Here is a 16,964-nt window from a genome sequence, read left to right on the forward strand (position 1 = left end):
CCATTGTAGGAGCTCAATCTTAGTTTTGATTGCTCAAATATTTCCATGCTGGTGCCTTATGGTTGGGCCGATCCTGGAAGATCTGCTGTTATAGAGTGCAGTGATACAATGCAATGTGACAATCGCTTTGGGATTCCTCCTTTCTACATTGAGAAAGGTATGATGTACTGGGTATGATCTAAAAATTTATCATGAGAAGTTTGGCTGCTGATAATGCATGCTTATTTGCTTAGCAGATTTGATAACCATATAGGAAAATATTGTGAAAAGAAATTACTGCTTTATTGCTTTAAGTCATTTGGGAGGAAGTTCTGCTCTCTAACCTTGCTGTTGCTTAAGAGTTAATCATGTTGTTCATATTGTTCGCCAGATGAACAGTTGGGAATTGTCGATTCCCTTTTTAGGGGTAAAATGAATAATCTTTTAAATGATGGGGTAGACCCCATATATAAGCCGTACACCAAAAGAAGAGAAACTATGCCAAAATTTGGTTCTCTATGAAAGAAACTCAATTATCTTGGACTTGTTCATCCTGAATCAAATACATGTATTTGTCTTCTCAGCATTGGAAGGTTTCTTTTATTGACAATGAGTTTCAACAATTTTAATGCATCTAATTCATATTTGACTTCATCTAAAAAAATGCATCTAATTCACATTGAGTAGTCTGGAGGTAAATTCTTTTTCCGGTCGTAGTGTACATTAATACCCGTTATATTCTTAGGGATCCCCATCCCGAACATGTTAAAATTTTTGCCTTTGGAAGATCAAAGCAGGTTGACACATGGGTCACTGTCCTACCAGTGGACTGTATCTTCCTTTGAAATTGTCATATTTCCTGGAAGAGCCACTTTGGTGACTAAACAAGTTGACTTGCTAACCAAATATGGCAGTACAAGTGTCTGAATTGTTCAGCTGTCAGAACTTACGGCTGTAAAGTAAACAAGTTTTTCTTAAGTTGAGGTAAATACTGAGTTTCATAAAGAGTAGAGACGGTGTTTATGATTTCTAAGCACTGTACGAGAAAATAGCTATATTGAACAAAGGACTCTAAATTCCAGAGATAAATTTATTAGTATTCTAATGATTGTAACTTATTATAGCCACTTGCACTTGCTTCTTCTGTGATCCACCACTTTATTGATGTCAAAGTTTTGGCCAGAATTAGCCTGAAGACACTCCAATTATATTCTGGACAGTCTGAAAAAAAAAATGGGCTGAAGTAGTGATCTAGATATCAAGAGATGCCAATTCATGACTAATTTTGGTTCCTGCAAGGTTTTCCCACTCAAATAAGTGGTAAAACTTTGTGCCTCAGTATTTATTTATTTATTTATTTATTTTTGGACTGCTTTGCGTGTTTCCGGGTTGACAGTTAAAGGTGGAGCCAAATGCTTATGTGTTGCTTCCTTTTTTACTATGTTGTGCTTAAATCTTCTTAGGTGGGAATTGTTTTGCTGGTGAGAAATTTGAGTTTCTAGCACCAACGACCCGCAGGAATGCATTGAGAGTGCTCCGTGCCATGCAGCTTGCTAAACCTGGTACACTTCATTTAATATGGGAATTGTTGTTCCCTTTTGTTTATGTATAAATACACACATGCCATATTTGCTGAAACTCGCTCAAAGAAATTCACTGGCCTATGAAGTTCCCTGACTTCGTAATTTCACTCTCTGTAGTTCTGTTGGAAGGGAGCCCAGGCGTTGGAAAAACAAGTTTAATTGTAGCCCTTGGCAAATTTTCTGGGCACACAGTAGTACGGATAAATTTATCAGAGCAGGTCAATAAATCTATTTGGTTCCCACCTCAGATTTTTAGTACTTTTTAGATGTTGAAATATCTCTGTAATTATGTATTCTTACTGGTTTGGACATTGACATACACAGACGGACATCATGGACTTGTTTGGGTCTGATTTGCCTGTCGAGGGTGATGAAGGGATGCAATTTGCATGGTCTGATGGAATTCTTTTACAGGTGTGTTTATGTTCCTTCAGTAGAATGGCTTGCTTCCGTAAATCAAAATAATTTGCATAAATTTGCTGTATTTCCAGGCTCTAAAGCAGGGATCATGGGTGCTTTTGGATGAACTCAATCTTGCTTCACAGTCTGTCTTGGAGGTCGAAATCTACACTTTTACCTTCATACTGTGTTCTGTTTCCTTGCAATTGTTATCTTATTCTCTTGATTCTCTCACTTAGTTAATCAGTTTTTTGTTTTTACCATGAAAATAGGGGTTAAATGCTATTTTGGACCATCGGGCTGAGGTTTTCATTCCAGAGTTAGGTCGCACTTTCAAGTGCCCACCATCTTTCAGAGTTTTTGCTTGTCAAAATCCTTCAAATCAGGGTGGGGGACGGAAAGGTCTTCCAAAGTCCTTCCTCAACAGATTTATGAAGGTCTGCCTTGCCACTGTTTATAATTGTCAGCAGTACATAAGTTAATGAAAGAGTTACTAGTAACTATCTCATGCTTATTGGTTTCAGGTTTATGTTGATGAGCTAGTTGAGGATGACTATCTTGCTATTTCTAGTTCGCTCTATCCAACAATTTCACGTTCTCTTCTCTCTAATCTGGTTTTATTTAATAAGAGATTACATGAAGAAATAATGTTGCTTCATAAATTTGCTCAAGAAGGATCCCCTTGGGAGTTCAATCTCCGAGATGTAATTCGTTCCTGTGAAATCATAAAAGGTCTGTTCTTTTGTTCTTGATAACCTATTCTCATATCAGTCTTACAGGATTGACCTCAAATACATGAATTTCGCTTTTCAGATGCCCCAAGTATATCAGAATCTGATTGCTTTCTGAATCCTGTTTATGTTCAAAGAATGCGGACAGCTGTTGATAGAGTGGAGGTATTAAAGCTTTATGAACAGGTATTCAAAATGAAGCCCAGCATAAATCCTCATCCGCGGGTTCAGCTCAATCCCCAGTATTTGATTGTTGGGAATGTATCTATCGAACGAAATCGTTACCTGTCACCTGGAGTGTCCAACAGCGACCTTAAAATTTTGCCTGGCTTCCGCAATAGCTTGGAAGCTGTAGCACAATGTGTTAAAAACCAGTGGCTATGCATATTAGTTGGACCTGCATCCTCTGGTAAAACTTCATTGATACGGTTGCTTGCTCAGCTGACAGGAAATGTACTTAATGAGTTGAATCTTTCTTCTGCAACTGATATTTCTGAGCTCCTTGGAAGCTTTGAGCAACACAATGCTGTTCGAAAATTCCGTCTTGCCATTGCTTGGATTGAATCCTTTATAAATGAATATTGTGGTCTGCAGCTGGAATCTTCATGCAAGGAATTTATGATGAGAAAAGAGCTGTTTATTCTGTGGCTGTCCTTCTTATCAAGCATCAAGCATGACCCTCCAACAAGTTCTTGCTCTTCGTATGTTGATACTTGGAGGACAAAGTACTTTGAGTCTGCCTCTACGTTGGTTAACATTATTGAACATCTAAAGTTGGTGGTTGAGGAAACATCATTGCCTTTGTCTTGGTCTATGAAGGATTTGGATACAACTCTTGCAATGATCAAGAAATTTGAAGAAGGTCACTCAAAAAGGACACATTCCTCAAAGTTTGAGTGGGTAACTGGCATGCTTGTAAAGGCTATAGAAAATGGAGAGTGGATAGTATTAGATAATGCAAATCTCTGTAACCCAACGGTCCGTACTCTCTCTCTTCCATGCCTTATGGTCTTTTAACTTCTCATTATTTTTGTTGCAATCTCTATAGTGTGTAAAATTTTAATCTTAAGGTGCCGTGTCTTGTTTACAATGGTTATTTGGCGCCTCTTGATTTGTGCAGGTTCTTGACAGGATAAATTCTTTAGTTGAACAATCTGGATCCATCACCATAAATGAATGTGGAACAGTTGAAGGAAAGCCTGTAATTCTTCATCCACACCCTAAGTTTCGGATGTTTCTAACAGTTAACCCTCTAAATGGTGAGGTTTCACGTGCAATGAGAAATAGAGGGGTTGAAATTTTCATGATGGAGCCTGATTGGTTGTTTGATGACAAATGCACTGAAATTGATATCGAGCTTGAGAATGCAAAGAGATACATTGTTCTTTCTGGGGTACCTTCTGGTAATTTAGTTGATTTGATGGCCAATGCCCACATGAATGCAAAGGTTGAAGGTGCACTGCTCAAAATTAGGATCACACTTCTTGAACTTGCACGCTGGGTGCAATTGTTTCAGCAACTTCTTACAAACGGTAACCAGTTCTCATGGAGCTTGCAAACGAGTTGGCAGCATACCTATGTGTCTTTATTTGGTGTTGATGGAGGCAAGAGTATTGTTGATCAGGTGGGAGTCCCTATTTCTCTAATACCAAAGTTTCAGGACTTTAACTCCTCTCAAGCTGGTTTATTATCTATGCCAGGGGGATGGCCAGCACCCCTGAAATTGAGGGACTATCTTATATATTCAAAAGAAACTTGTATAAGGCAAAATTGCATGTACCTCGAGTTCCTGGGAGCTCAGACTGCCTGTTATTCAACTTCTGCTGCATTACGTAATGCACTGGCTCCAACTTCTATGGTTAGCTCACTCGTGATGGATACAAGGCTCTTGCATGCCCTGATGTTTCCTAAAAATTTAAGCTGTCAAGCTGATGTTTGTGATGGGGCAAAAGAACTGAACTTGGATTTAGCCCGGGAAATGTTGTTGTATGCTGCAAATTGGGTATTTGAACAGGCTACTGAAAGTGATTACAAGCTTTATCTTCTGTGGTTTTCCCATGTTGGTTCTCTGTTACAACAACATTCTTCATTCTTTAGTTTTTATTCCTCTATTCTGTCAAAGGAATTGGAACATCCAATATGGAATCAGATTTTTAGTTGTCGTCGTGAGATTGTGTCTCATTATTTGGTTAATTTGGATACTTGTCCAATACCTTTGCTTTCAGTAGAGTTGGTTGATCTAATGCCAGCTGACAATCTATTGAAATCCTGCAGTGTTCTTGTGAACGCCATTAAGAGTGTTAGATTACTGAGACTTAGCCATCTGCAGTGGAGCTCTGAGATAGGTTACAAATACAGTAGTGAAACACAGTTCTTTAAACCTGTTTTGAGATCTCTTCAAGAGTTGGAGAAGAACATACTTGAAATGTTTGTCCAGTCACCTTCTTTTGATGTGCTGTTCCAGTTGTACAGTAACCTCCTAGAACATCACACTTTACTATGGACAGGCATTATTACTTCTCAAAATGAGTGCTTGCTAATTTCTTGGAGATCTTTGATGAAGGAAGTTTCAAGACTGTCGGGTTTTTTCCCAAAAGAAGTAGAGACGTTTCAGGTAAGTTGTCTTGGTTTAGCTTGTCACTTTTGTCTGTTTTTACTATGCCTAATTCTTAATTGATTTGTTTCTTTGTTCTCCTTTTGTTTTATAACAATGAGTTTTCACTCTGTTTCAACTTCTACTTATGTAGAGAGATGTGGAGAATTTGGATAAGTTCTCAAAAAAATGGCCTTCACAGTTGGAAAAGTCCTTGTTGTGGGTCCATGGTGGGCATCCGTATCTGCCTCCTTCTGCTGAATTATATGAGAAATTGTGTCAGCTACTAAACTTTTGTGAACGACTTTGGCCGGGGAAGAGAAAAATCAGGGAGCTAGGTAGCTTTTCTTTGATCATTTGGCTACCATTTTTTTCCTAATTTCCAGTTCTGTGTCTGACTCAAATACTTTTGTAGCAACGGATGATGTAATCACTGAAGCAGCTCCATATTCTAATCCAGAACTACGGCTCCTTGCCATGCAAGGTACACATCTTATCATTTGGTATTGTTGCTATCTCATGTGATCTGGTCACATTTCATTGAGTTACATTTGGTGCTGTGTACAAGGGCGAGAAGTAGGTTTCGCTATTCTAATTGATTGTTCTTGTCAAACTTTTTAGTCTTATTTTCTTTTGGCAATACATTCATGAAGTAACAAGATAAGGTTCTACTGGTGGTTTGGATGGTTGTTTAGTTATATATAGTTGTGGCTCATAGCGGTTTATTATTTGGCTTGATTTAAAGTTAGCAGAAAGGTATTTGTGGTTTTAAATTGTCATTTTTTTGGATTCTGCTGTGTATTTGTAGCTTTGATTTATTTTGTTGTAGACCTACAATAAATAAATAACTATGTGAATGTGTCTTTCTCTCTGATTAGTTAGGCTTTTAAATGACACACCTATGAACATGGTATCAGGTGGACAAATTCTTGGAATCAATGTAGAGTTAGCTAAATATAGGGTACAATGGTAGATAATCCATATAGGTGATATCTTCTAGGTTCAAATATCGTTGGTACCAGTTACAAAAGAATTTTCACATGCTTGTCCCAAGAAAAATGATTCAAGCCCACATGTGAGCGGGTGTGTTGCGTGATAAATAATGCGACCATCTCTTCTGAAATAGATGGTGTGTGTCATCAAAGTGGTGTTATGTCTAATGTTCTAATCTCTCTAGCAATTTAGATCATAATATACAGTACTCTTGGTGATAGGATGCTTTACTTGTTTTGGATCTTATCTGACTGAATATGATTCTTTGTAAGGTCTTTCTATGTCATCTTATGTCATGGCAAAAGTTGATGAAAATGGTATCAGACCTGTTGAGCAGTTGGAGGAGATGTACCAGGTTTGCTTTTTACCTTTTCCTATCTTTTTCATTGTGTGGATTATTTAGAATTGTGGTAAGTGTATTCATTTCTTATGCAGATGCTTTCCAGAAGGTTTGATTTTGAAAAGGAGAAGTTGGAAGAGAATTTCAGGAGCATTAATCAAGCCCCAAGAACATCCATTTTACCTGCTTGTTGTGTCTTCTTACCTGACATGTTTTGTCAAAGCTCTAGCTTTGATTGTTGGCTAGAGACTTTACCCATAGCTGATGATGCCAGTTTTTTCCTTGATACAAGACTACTTCAGAATCTTTCAACATTTACTTTAACTGATGGGGAGGAACAACGCCAGAATCTTTCGCCAATTGCTTTAACTGATGGGGAGGAACAACGCCAAGTAAGGTTTTCTTTTCTTAACTATATCAAGTACTTTTTTTGGGGGTCTATCGGGAACAACCTGTCTGCCACACACAGCAAGGGGTAAGGTATGTGTACATCCTACCCACCCCAGAACTCACTTGTGGGAGTACACTGGGTATGTTGTTGTCGCTGTTGTATATCAAGTACAATTTTTCATCGTGGTGCGCTAAATAGTCTAAGATAACATTCATGTGGTGCACCCAATAATACGGTATTGTCTTGTCCAATCAAACAGGCCTTGGCTGGCCTTATTAAGTCAGCAATGGATTTTTCTTTGAACTTCTCATCAAGGCCTCCAACTGACTTTTCACCTCACCAAAAAATTTTGTGGACCTTAGATGCTTGGAGATCTACCGATAGAGGTCAGTAAAATCTATGTAAATTGGTCATTACATCATTATAATATCTATATAATTCCTTTTCTCTGTTTCAAACAGCGAGTGAACAGATATCCAGTTTTGTTCTTGAGATGTGGTATATATGGCATTTATCATTGTGGACGCCAACTGTTGCTGAGGTAAACCATATGATGCATATTTACTGCAAATAGTTTTACATCTTCAGGTATAATATCTGTATTTATGTTGTTATGGTTCTGCAGAACCTCTCATGGCATAAATGTGATGATATCCTTCCCGATGAGCTGTTTAAGCCTTCAAAAATGGCAGCAATTCAGAAAATCCTGTAAGTTACTTATTTGTTTGATGGGCGTAGTTGTAGGGGCGACAATTCGGCTTGCGTGAGTCTTCTTTTGGTATCAGCTTCCAACTAGTGATGAATGCAGTACACATGCAAGATACATATATAGAGGGGGAGAAAGAGAGAGAGAGTTGAGAAAAGAGATATGTGCATATATATGTATATAGGAAGGGGATGGGGTGGTGGTGATCGTATTTCTGTTCAGTTTTCAGTGTTCTATTTTGGCTAAGCTTCATGTATCTTGGATCTTGCATCTTCTATTTCTGTGCCCCACAGTTTCTCATGGTACCTAACAAACACAAAAACTGACAAATTCTAGATTATTTTTTTTTTACAGAAGTTGAGTTTTATTGATGAAACCAGCACTAAGTTGGTGTTATAGCTTACATCCAAATAAGCCGAAACCAAAAGATAATTCCCTTCTACTGTGCAGGGAGCTAAGAAAGTTTACCGAGGTTCAATACCATATACCAGTTCTAGATTAAACCAATAAATGATCTGTAGTAGGCAGTCAGCTTGTATTTTAAAAACAATTAGTATCTTTTTACCTTAAAAAGTTGGTATACCGGGTATTCTTCATCTTCTTATTAGGATCTTCCTGTTCCTGCAGCAGATAAACTTGAGTTTAGTCTAGGCATGATAATCCCAGAATGTTGAAAACTAGACAACTAGTTATTTGCCGGTACCTGTGCCTGTGGGAGGTAACAAGTAACCTGTGAGCCAAGGTGTGGCTAGCTGGTCCAGACATCATGATTATCAAAAACTTATTGGTGGCTGATACTTGCATTTCCCTCTCTAGATAAGTAACATTATTGCTCTTTGTAGGTTGTCTTGCGTTAGGCATGCTTCCTTTACAATGCATCCTTCCTCTATGCAAGCCGTACAAAACAAGGCCCTTCATAGGAAGCTCTTGATCTTCAAATCCTCTTCCAAGGTCACGATGGAATCTGGTGGGATCTGCTTATGGCCTTGTTGCATGGTATAATAATGAAGTCACTCACCTTTTAGAAAAGTTAATCTTCACCTCCCCCATCTCCCAGTCATTAAGCTGCCATCTGGAATATATGTTCCACCTGTGCCTTCTCATGAAGTCACTCGCCTTCCAGAAGAGTTGATCCACACCTCCATCTCCCGGTCATTAAGATGCCATCTGGAACATATGTTCCACCTGTCCCTTCTCTTCTGTCTCCCACAGTAAAATTTGATTCTTGTGCCATGTTGATAAAAAATGGGAATTGCATCTTCGATGGTAAGTTGTGTATCCTGTTGTCATGCCGAGAAGATGTTTCCTTCCATTGCCAATCTTTTATCCATTGTGTTATACAGAAGTAGCCACAGTGATTTTGGATCTGTTCCTTGTGTGGCACTCTTTCATTAAACCAAATTTCTCTTTCATCACTGTGCATCATTGAACATTTTCTTCCTGGTTAAACCACCATAACCATTTTATTTAAAGACTCTTGTTTTGTACTTGTAATTTTTTTCACCCATTCCTGAAACATTCAATGAACTCATATATCTTGTTTGATCTGTTTCTGCATAGAATAAGTGTAAGGTACTTGAGCTGCTTCAGTTGCCACATCCTTGATCCATCCTCACTGAACAACAAATTTGAGTATTTTACTTGGGCCCTCATGACTAGAATCTAAGTTGCCTGGAATCTTTCAGTTTCGGTGCTGCACTGTGTTGACACGATGTGTGTGGGTGTGGGATCTATACCAGATCTAGTCAATCAATTTTGGGTACTTTGACCATATGACGATAGAGAAATTAGAGACAGATACAATGATTGGTGGAATCCAAACAGAAGCTACACTTAAATCATAATATAGACATATATATTTTTTTTACCGTTAAAAGTTATTTACAGGTCAGCATAACTGTTGAATGTGCAATAAACTCATGAAGTCTATCATAGCCTCTATATCATTTGCAATAGCCATGTTACACTAAAAAAAGGTCAAGCAATGCATATGTATTTAATACTCCATCTGTCCCAATTTATGCGACTTACTTTCCTTTTTAGTTAGTCCCAAAAAGAATGACACATTTCTATATTAAGTAACAATTTAATTATTTTTTTTGAAACTTAAGTAACAATTTAATTATAAAATGTCTATTTTACCCTTAATGAAATGATTTACAGCCACACAAATTTCTATCATTCATTTTGGACCACATGTTTTAAAAGTCTTCCTTTCTTTCTTAAATTTTGTGCTGTGTCAAACTACCTCACATAAAATGGGACGGAGGGAGTAATAATTACAGATTCAAAAAAAAAATCGTGCATTCCTTTCTTTCCAACTAGTCCACCATAATTTAGGCTTATTTTTATAATAACTATTTTTAGATAGTTGAATTATTTTTAGCTGTATCTTCATACTCGTATACAAACCCCCGAATTTTTCGATTAGATCATGAAGGATCCGACCACTAGATTTGCACCTGTATCGGAAACCCGTGTCTTAAAACTCTCCTTGTTGCAAAGAAACCTTCAGCTGAGCCATTATTGAGCACTGATATCTTAACTGTGCTATCAGAATCAACCTCCCTACCTTCTCAAGGTAGGAATAAGGTCTGCGTAAACTTTATCCTCCCCAGACTCCACCCGTGGAATTACACTGGGTTTGTTGTTAATCTCCACTGCGCTATTCCGATGATTTACCAGTTCAACTGTTCTGTCCCAGAACCCGGCTCCTAAAGCAATTTGATAAAGAAATCTCATTTTACATATTAACATGCTTGTCCTAGGTGAAGTTGGTGATACATTATATTTGTTTGCAATTTTAGTTCTTATACATCTTATACATTTTGAAGATTGTTTGCAGTATTTTTTTGATGACACGATTGTTTGTTTGCAATTTTAGTTCTTTGTCTTTTTCATTTTATATGTTGGTGTTTGACTAACCACGGAGTTGAAGAAATAAAGAAAGAGTTTTAGACACAACCAAATGTACACTTGGAACTTGCAATCTTAAACATGCCATTTATAAAAACATCTCTTTAAGGATAGAATGAGAAGTTCAAATTCTAAATTTTTTAGATATAGAAGAATGAAACAAACTAAAAAGGAAAGGGAGTACATAGCGAATACCTTTTGTTTGAAAGACTTCGCTATTCTTTTTTCAAAGTTGATTTTTTTTTCTAATAAACTTTTCATCAAGCACAGATTTGGTACATTTGCTATCAGAGATTACCCGGTGCATAGTCTCAAAATGAGAGCTGCTTCCCGTTATCTTTGGCAAGGTTCTCTGGAAGTAGACACAAAACATTTTCTATTATCGACTGCTCGGTCCCTCTTTCAGAAGGTATGGTCTCCTTTAGTTTTGATGTGTACAGTTCCCAAATTGGTGCTGAAGTGAGAATTTATGATCTATACTCTCTGCTGTGTGTGCTTTCAGATGATATTTGCACACAGAAAGTCTTTCGAAGATGAGAAGTTTGATGAAATTAAAGATTTCTTTGAAGTTGCTGCGAAGAAGACCATCTCGGTAGTTATTTTCCTTTTGTCCCATTTGAATGTATTCTATAGGCAGGATAGCTTTATAATATGTTATTTGCCCCATGTCAACATTTTCTTCCATAGCTCTGCTATTGTATAACATAGAAACTAAACATCATTTATCTTATTTAAAATAACATCCTTGTAACCCATTATGGGATGTTGGTTTCCAATGAACTTTCAAATCTGGGACATTTACTATTTTTATTTGAATCTTAAGTTTGTTCATAACCACTTATCTTCTCCATGTCATAGCAAGACAAAATTGAGACCATGCTTTCCCTTCTTGCATCATCAAATCACAAGATGATCTCATCAGATGAGATGACACATTTTGTTGAGCCTTTGCTTCAAGGATTGTATCTCCCATGCACGCCTGAGGGTGAGTGCATTAGAATTGTCTTTCCCAAAGTTCCACACTTGTTGGTCATGCCTTTTTCTTGGGGGTCTAAAATATTTGTTTTATTTTGTTATCTTTTCCTGTTTCTCTTGCAGCATTTACAAATAGGATAGGAAGTGTATGGTTGCTCATTGGGGCCTTCCGCTACCAGCTTCTGATTTGCTGCACTGATCTGGATCCAACTGCAAAATACTACTTAAAGTACTCAAGAGTCGTGGAAAAGATATCTTCTCTTCATCTCGAAGCTCAGGTAAGGGATATGATAAGAATTGGTTACTTGAACGAAAAACAAGAAAATATTGTGGAATAGAAAGTACAAAGATAGAAGACATGAAATTAAAGATAGGTGTAATTTGCGAATATAATCCCCAATTTTTTTTTTTTTTTTTTCTTTTTTGATAAAGTAAAGTTGTATTCCTCAGCAATGAGGGTATGCTGGCAACCATCAAAAAGATTTACATCAGTGACCCAAAAAAGACCAACTTAAGAGTTTGCTACTAAACTTATAAAGAAGAGAAAAAATTAAAAATCTGTCCAACCATCCTCTATACCCTCCTCATTACACCAAAAACAGAAGGTCTTCATACAACGCCATTTGATCTTTTGTACTGATTCTGCAGTATTTTCCATACACCTCTTGTTTCTTTCTCTCCAAATAGTCCACCATATACAAGAGGGTATCATGTTCCACCATTTCTTCTGGCTCTTACTCCCCCCCCTTCTCACCCAGCAACTAAGAAGGTCTGCAGTGTGTTCTGGCATTGTCCAGTTTGTGTGTGTTCTGCTTAGAAAAATGGTCCATAATTGAGCAGTGACTTTGCAATGGAGGAATAGATGGCTATTAGTCTCATTTGTCTCATTACACAGTGAACACCAGGAAGCTATTTCAAAGCCTCTTCTTTGCAGCTTCTCATGAGTTAGGCATGCCCTTCTAGCCACTAGCCATGAGAAACACCTCACTTTAGTTGGCACTTTATTTTTCCATACCTTACTCCATGGTCCAGAGATTTCCCCTGGGAGTTCCTTCACTTTCCTATTGTACAATCTGCTGACTGACAACCTACCATCATGATTGTGTTTCCAAATCATTACATCAACTTCCAGATTTGTGCCCTTGAAATCATCTAGTGTTTGTAGCATCTCGGCTACTCTCCCTATCTCCCAGTCATTTAGTAACCTTCTGAAGCTGAAATTCCACCCTTGTTCAGACCATACCTCATTTACCGTTGCATCTTGAGACGAGCTGAGGGTATATATATCCGGATAGGCAGACATCAAAGAGTCCTGACCAATCCAGTGATCTTTCCAGAAAAGAACCCTGGTCCCAATCCCCACTTTGTATCTAATATTGTGTTGTAGTTGACCCCATAAATTTCTGATAGTTCTCCACACCGAGACACCATACGGGATATTCACCATATCGGAAACCCATGGGCTATTCTGGCCATACTTGTTACTGATAACTTCCTTCCAAAGTGCTTGATCCTCTCTTCCGAACCTCCACAGCCATTTTGCCAACAAGCACTTGTTTTGTAGCCCCAAGTTTCTGATCCCTAACCCCCCTGAGCTTCTACTCAGCAAAGCAGTTTGCCATTTGACAAGATGTATTCTTTTACCTTCCTTGATTCCCGACCAAAGAAAATCCCTCCTTAGTTTATCAAGTCTTTCTTCCACTTTGGCCGGCATAGGGAATAGGGACATCACATAGGTAGGTAAAGAGTCTAGTACAGAGTTTATCAGAATGGTTCTCCCACCGAGGGATAGATATTGAGATTTCCAGTTTGCCAGCTTCTTCTCAGTTTTTTCTATTATACCATCCCATATCACTAGCTCTTTATGGTTGTTTCCAAGTGGCATACCTAGGTAAACAGTTGGGAGTTTTTTCGATTCTGCACCCCAAAATGTTTGCTAAGGCCTGGATCTGTGTAACCTCTTTGATGGGATATATACAACTCTTCCTCCAATTGACTGCCAAGCCTGAGACCGCCTCAAAGACTACCAATATCATTCTGACAATTCTAATTTGTTCCTCCTTAGCTTCACAAAATATGACAGTGTCGTCAGCATAAAGCAAGTGACAAATCTGCATATCCACCCCTGAGAGATTGCCTACTTTGAATCCTTGCAACAATGAGTTTTGAGTAGCCACCCTCATCATACTATCGAATCCTTCCATGGCTATGATGAAAAGGAAAGGGGACAAAGGGTCTCCCTGTCTAAGACCTCTTTCTGAGGGGAAAAAACCAGTAGGTTCTCCATTTATCAGAATGGAGAACCTAACAGTTTTTATACAGACCTCAATCCATCTCAACCATCTCTCACCAAACCCCATTTGTTTTAACATATTGAGCAAAAACTCCCAGTTGACATGATCATATGCCTTCTCAATGTCTAGCTTGCACATAACTCCAGAGTCGGCCCCTCTGAGTCTAGTATCTACACATTCACTAGCAATAAGGGCAGCATCCATGATCTGTCTGCCTTTTATGAATGCCATCTGGTGTTTGTTTACCAGTTTGCTGATTACTTTCTTCAGCCTCTCAGCTAGCAGCTTAGCTATAGTTTTGTATACCCCGCCTATCAAACTTATGGGTCTGAAGTCCCTAAGCTCAACTGCCTCTGTCTTCTTCGGGATAAGAGCCACAAAGGTGGCATTCAAGCTCTTCTCAAAGACCTGCTGATCATGAAATTGTCTGATGGTATTCATGATATCTACCTTGAGCATCTCCCAAAAGTTCTGATAAAAGCTCATAGGAAACCCGTCAGGGCCAGGGGCTTTATCGCTTGCACACAATTTGATACCTTCTGCCACTTCTTCTTCCTCAAACTGTCTTTGTAACCAATCCTTCTCCTCCAAACTGATGCTTTCACTGCCTTGTAAGTTTAGGCCAGGCCTCCAATTCTCAGTTTCTCTGTATAGTTTCTGATAGAAATTAGTGATCTCTGTTTTGATCTCATCAGTATCAGTCAACTCTCTGCCATTTACTTCCAATTTTTCAATTGAGTTTATTCTTTTGTGTGCTGTGGCCATCCTATGGAAGTACTTGGTGTTCTTGTCTCCATGTTTGAGCCATTGAATTCTTGACCTCTGTCTCCAAGCTATCTCCTCATTCCTGGAAGCTTCATCAAACTCCCTAGATAGATGAACTTTTTGAAGGAATTCATCATCAGTCAATAATCTCTGCTCTTGTATCTTTTCCAGACCAGCAATTTGATTGAGTAACTCTTCCTTCTTTTGTTTCCAGTTGACTCTGTTCTCATAGCCCCATTGTTTCAACTTCCCTTTCAGTAACTTCAGTTTGGAGGCTAAGATAAAAGAGGGGGTCCCATTTACTGAGAAGGAGCACCACCAGTCTTTTACCTTCTCCCTGAAACCTTCTACTTGCATCCACCAGTGTTCAAACTTGAAATAAGATTTCTTCAAGGTTAGCTCCCCGCAGGTTAGCATCACTGGATTGTGATCAGACTCTAGTCTTGGTAGAAGACTTTGCCTAATTTGTGGGAAAGAGTCGTCCCAATGATGAGAGTAAAGAAATCTATCCAATCTAGAAGCAGTCGAATGGTTTTCACCCCTTCTCCAGGTGTACAATCCTCCAAATAAAGGAGGGTCAATTAGCTCCATTTCATTTATCCAATCTGTGAAGTCAGACATAGCCCCTGTTAATCTCTGTCCAGTTGATCTTTCCGTGGGATATCTTGTCACATTGAAATCCCCGCAAAACAGCCAATGACCTGTGCATGTGTTCTTTAGATTGATTAGATCCCTCCACAACTCCCTTCTGATGACTTCGTTACAATCAGCATAAATTGAACTAAGGAACCAAGTTAAGTTAGTATTAATGCCTTCAAATCTACATGTGATTACTTGCCCAGAAGCCTCCACCAATTCACCTTTCCACATTCTCCTGTCCCATAACACTGCTATACCCCCACTTCTCCCCACTGCCTCTAAGTGTAGTTCTCCCAGCCATCGGTTGAACCACAATTGTTTGATCAATTGTGTATCTGCTCCTGTCAATTTTGTTTCCACTAGCACATATATATCTGCACCCCACTGTTGAAGTAGACTCCGAATTAATCTTCTTTTATTCTCATTGTTTGCCCCCCTAACATTCCATGTTACAACTTTAAACATTGATCGCTTGAAGTTGTTTTTCTCCACCTACTTCTTTGTTCACCATCTTTAAAATTCACATTAAAAGCCAGATTCCTCACTTCCTTTGGGATGTTAATGGAGTTATTGCCATTTATGTGTTTCTCCGTATTTTGCTTGAGGAAGTCCCTCTTTTGATCAATTTTCAGAAATAATTCAAAAGCAGTCTTATCACATCCTTCGAAGGCAGCACCAAATAATCTGCTAAGTTTAAGGACATTCGCTTGCACCCATAAAGAAGCTCTGTCATCAATGGCTTCCTCTGAGAGAGAGTCATCACTGGTAATAGGAATAGGCTCGTCTAGAATTACCAATTGGTTCTTGGAGGGTTCTCCCGTGTAAACTTCTTGGTCATCCCCTATGTTCACCCTTTTCTCGCAAACTAAGGGCAATATTGTCTCCTCCGCATACTCTGAAGGATCAATTGCACGCTGCATGTCAATGATTTCAATTGTGATGTTGTTCGATGGATTATGAGTCGCTTGCATGAGTTCTTCAAGCTCTGTAGGAGATGTCATGGAATTCTCCGTATAGGTTCTGTTGTTGAAAATCTCCCCAATAAAAGGTTCTGTAAAATAGATTACTGTAGCTTTTGGGCCTAAGTTAATGGGCCCAGCCCCACTACACTTTGAACAAGACAAAAATTGACCCGGACTCTCTGCTTGGGCCTCCACATGCCTTTTTCCAGATGACTTTTCACAAGTCACGTGCCCACTTTTATCCAGCGGTACAAAACCCCCATCGTGATTGACTTCTGGGCAAAATCTCTCTTTGCCTTTCCTTAATCTCTCTTCCATCTCTGTCGTAAGAGTTCCCCTCTGCAGAGAACTTTCCCCATATGTCAAACCTATGACATATCGATCAGAGTGTGTCTCCCCCTTCTTTTTTTTGAATCTTGCCGGAGCTTCACACCATACTGGTAGCAGAAAAAAGCCATCTCCATCTTCAATCTCGATTTCCGCCGGAATTTTTTCCCTAGGGCCCTTAACCCTAATTCGAGCCCATCGGAGATGGTTTTTTAGGGTGGTTTCCTCCTCCGTCTCCAACCATCCCCCACATTGGTCACCAATTTGTTTCATCACCTTGTCTGTCCATAGATGTAGAGGAAGACCTAGAATCCGAACCCAAAACCAGTCAAACTTGAAGTCAGCTTGCGTCGTTCCTGCTTTGGGAGACC

The 16,964-nt window shown here is 38.8% G+C and overlaps 1 protein-coding gene across 1 annotated transcript in view; it reads left to right on the forward strand.

The window, feature by feature from the left end:
• Window positions 1-16,964, forward strand: part of LOC125834148 (midasin) — a 52,258-nt gene that overhangs the window by 16,147 nt on the left and 19,147 nt on the right. The window contains 20 exon segments of the mRNA XM_049513340.1: window positions 10-157; window positions 1,443-1,541; window positions 1,680-1,780; window positions 1,887-1,976; window positions 2,054-2,119; window positions 2,234-2,398; window positions 2,486-2,693; window positions 2,775-3,670; window positions 3,813-5,306; window positions 5,440-5,623; window positions 5,701-5,769; window positions 6,551-6,633; window positions 6,714-7,010; window positions 7,269-7,395; window positions 7,471-7,550; window positions 7,635-7,717; window positions 10,902-11,040; window positions 11,134-11,223; window positions 11,490-11,616; window positions 11,730-11,884. Coding sequence (XP_049369297.1) covers window positions 10-157; window positions 1,443-1,541; window positions 1,680-1,780; window positions 1,887-1,976; window positions 2,054-2,119; window positions 2,234-2,398; window positions 2,486-2,693; window positions 2,775-3,670; window positions 3,813-5,306; window positions 5,440-5,623; window positions 5,701-5,769; window positions 6,551-6,633; window positions 6,714-7,010; window positions 7,269-7,395; window positions 7,471-7,550; window positions 7,635-7,717; window positions 10,902-11,040; window positions 11,134-11,223; window positions 11,490-11,616; window positions 11,730-11,884 — 4,701 coding nt within the window.

Source organism: Solanum verrucosum, unplaced genomic scaffold (assembly GCF_900185275.1).
Source record: "Solanum verrucosum unplaced genomic scaffold, falcon-dt-bn FXZP01000108.1, whole genome shotgun sequence".
In the NCBI taxonomy this organism is placed as follows: Eukaryota; Viridiplantae; Streptophyta; class Magnoliopsida; order Solanales; family Solanaceae; genus Solanum; species Solanum verrucosum.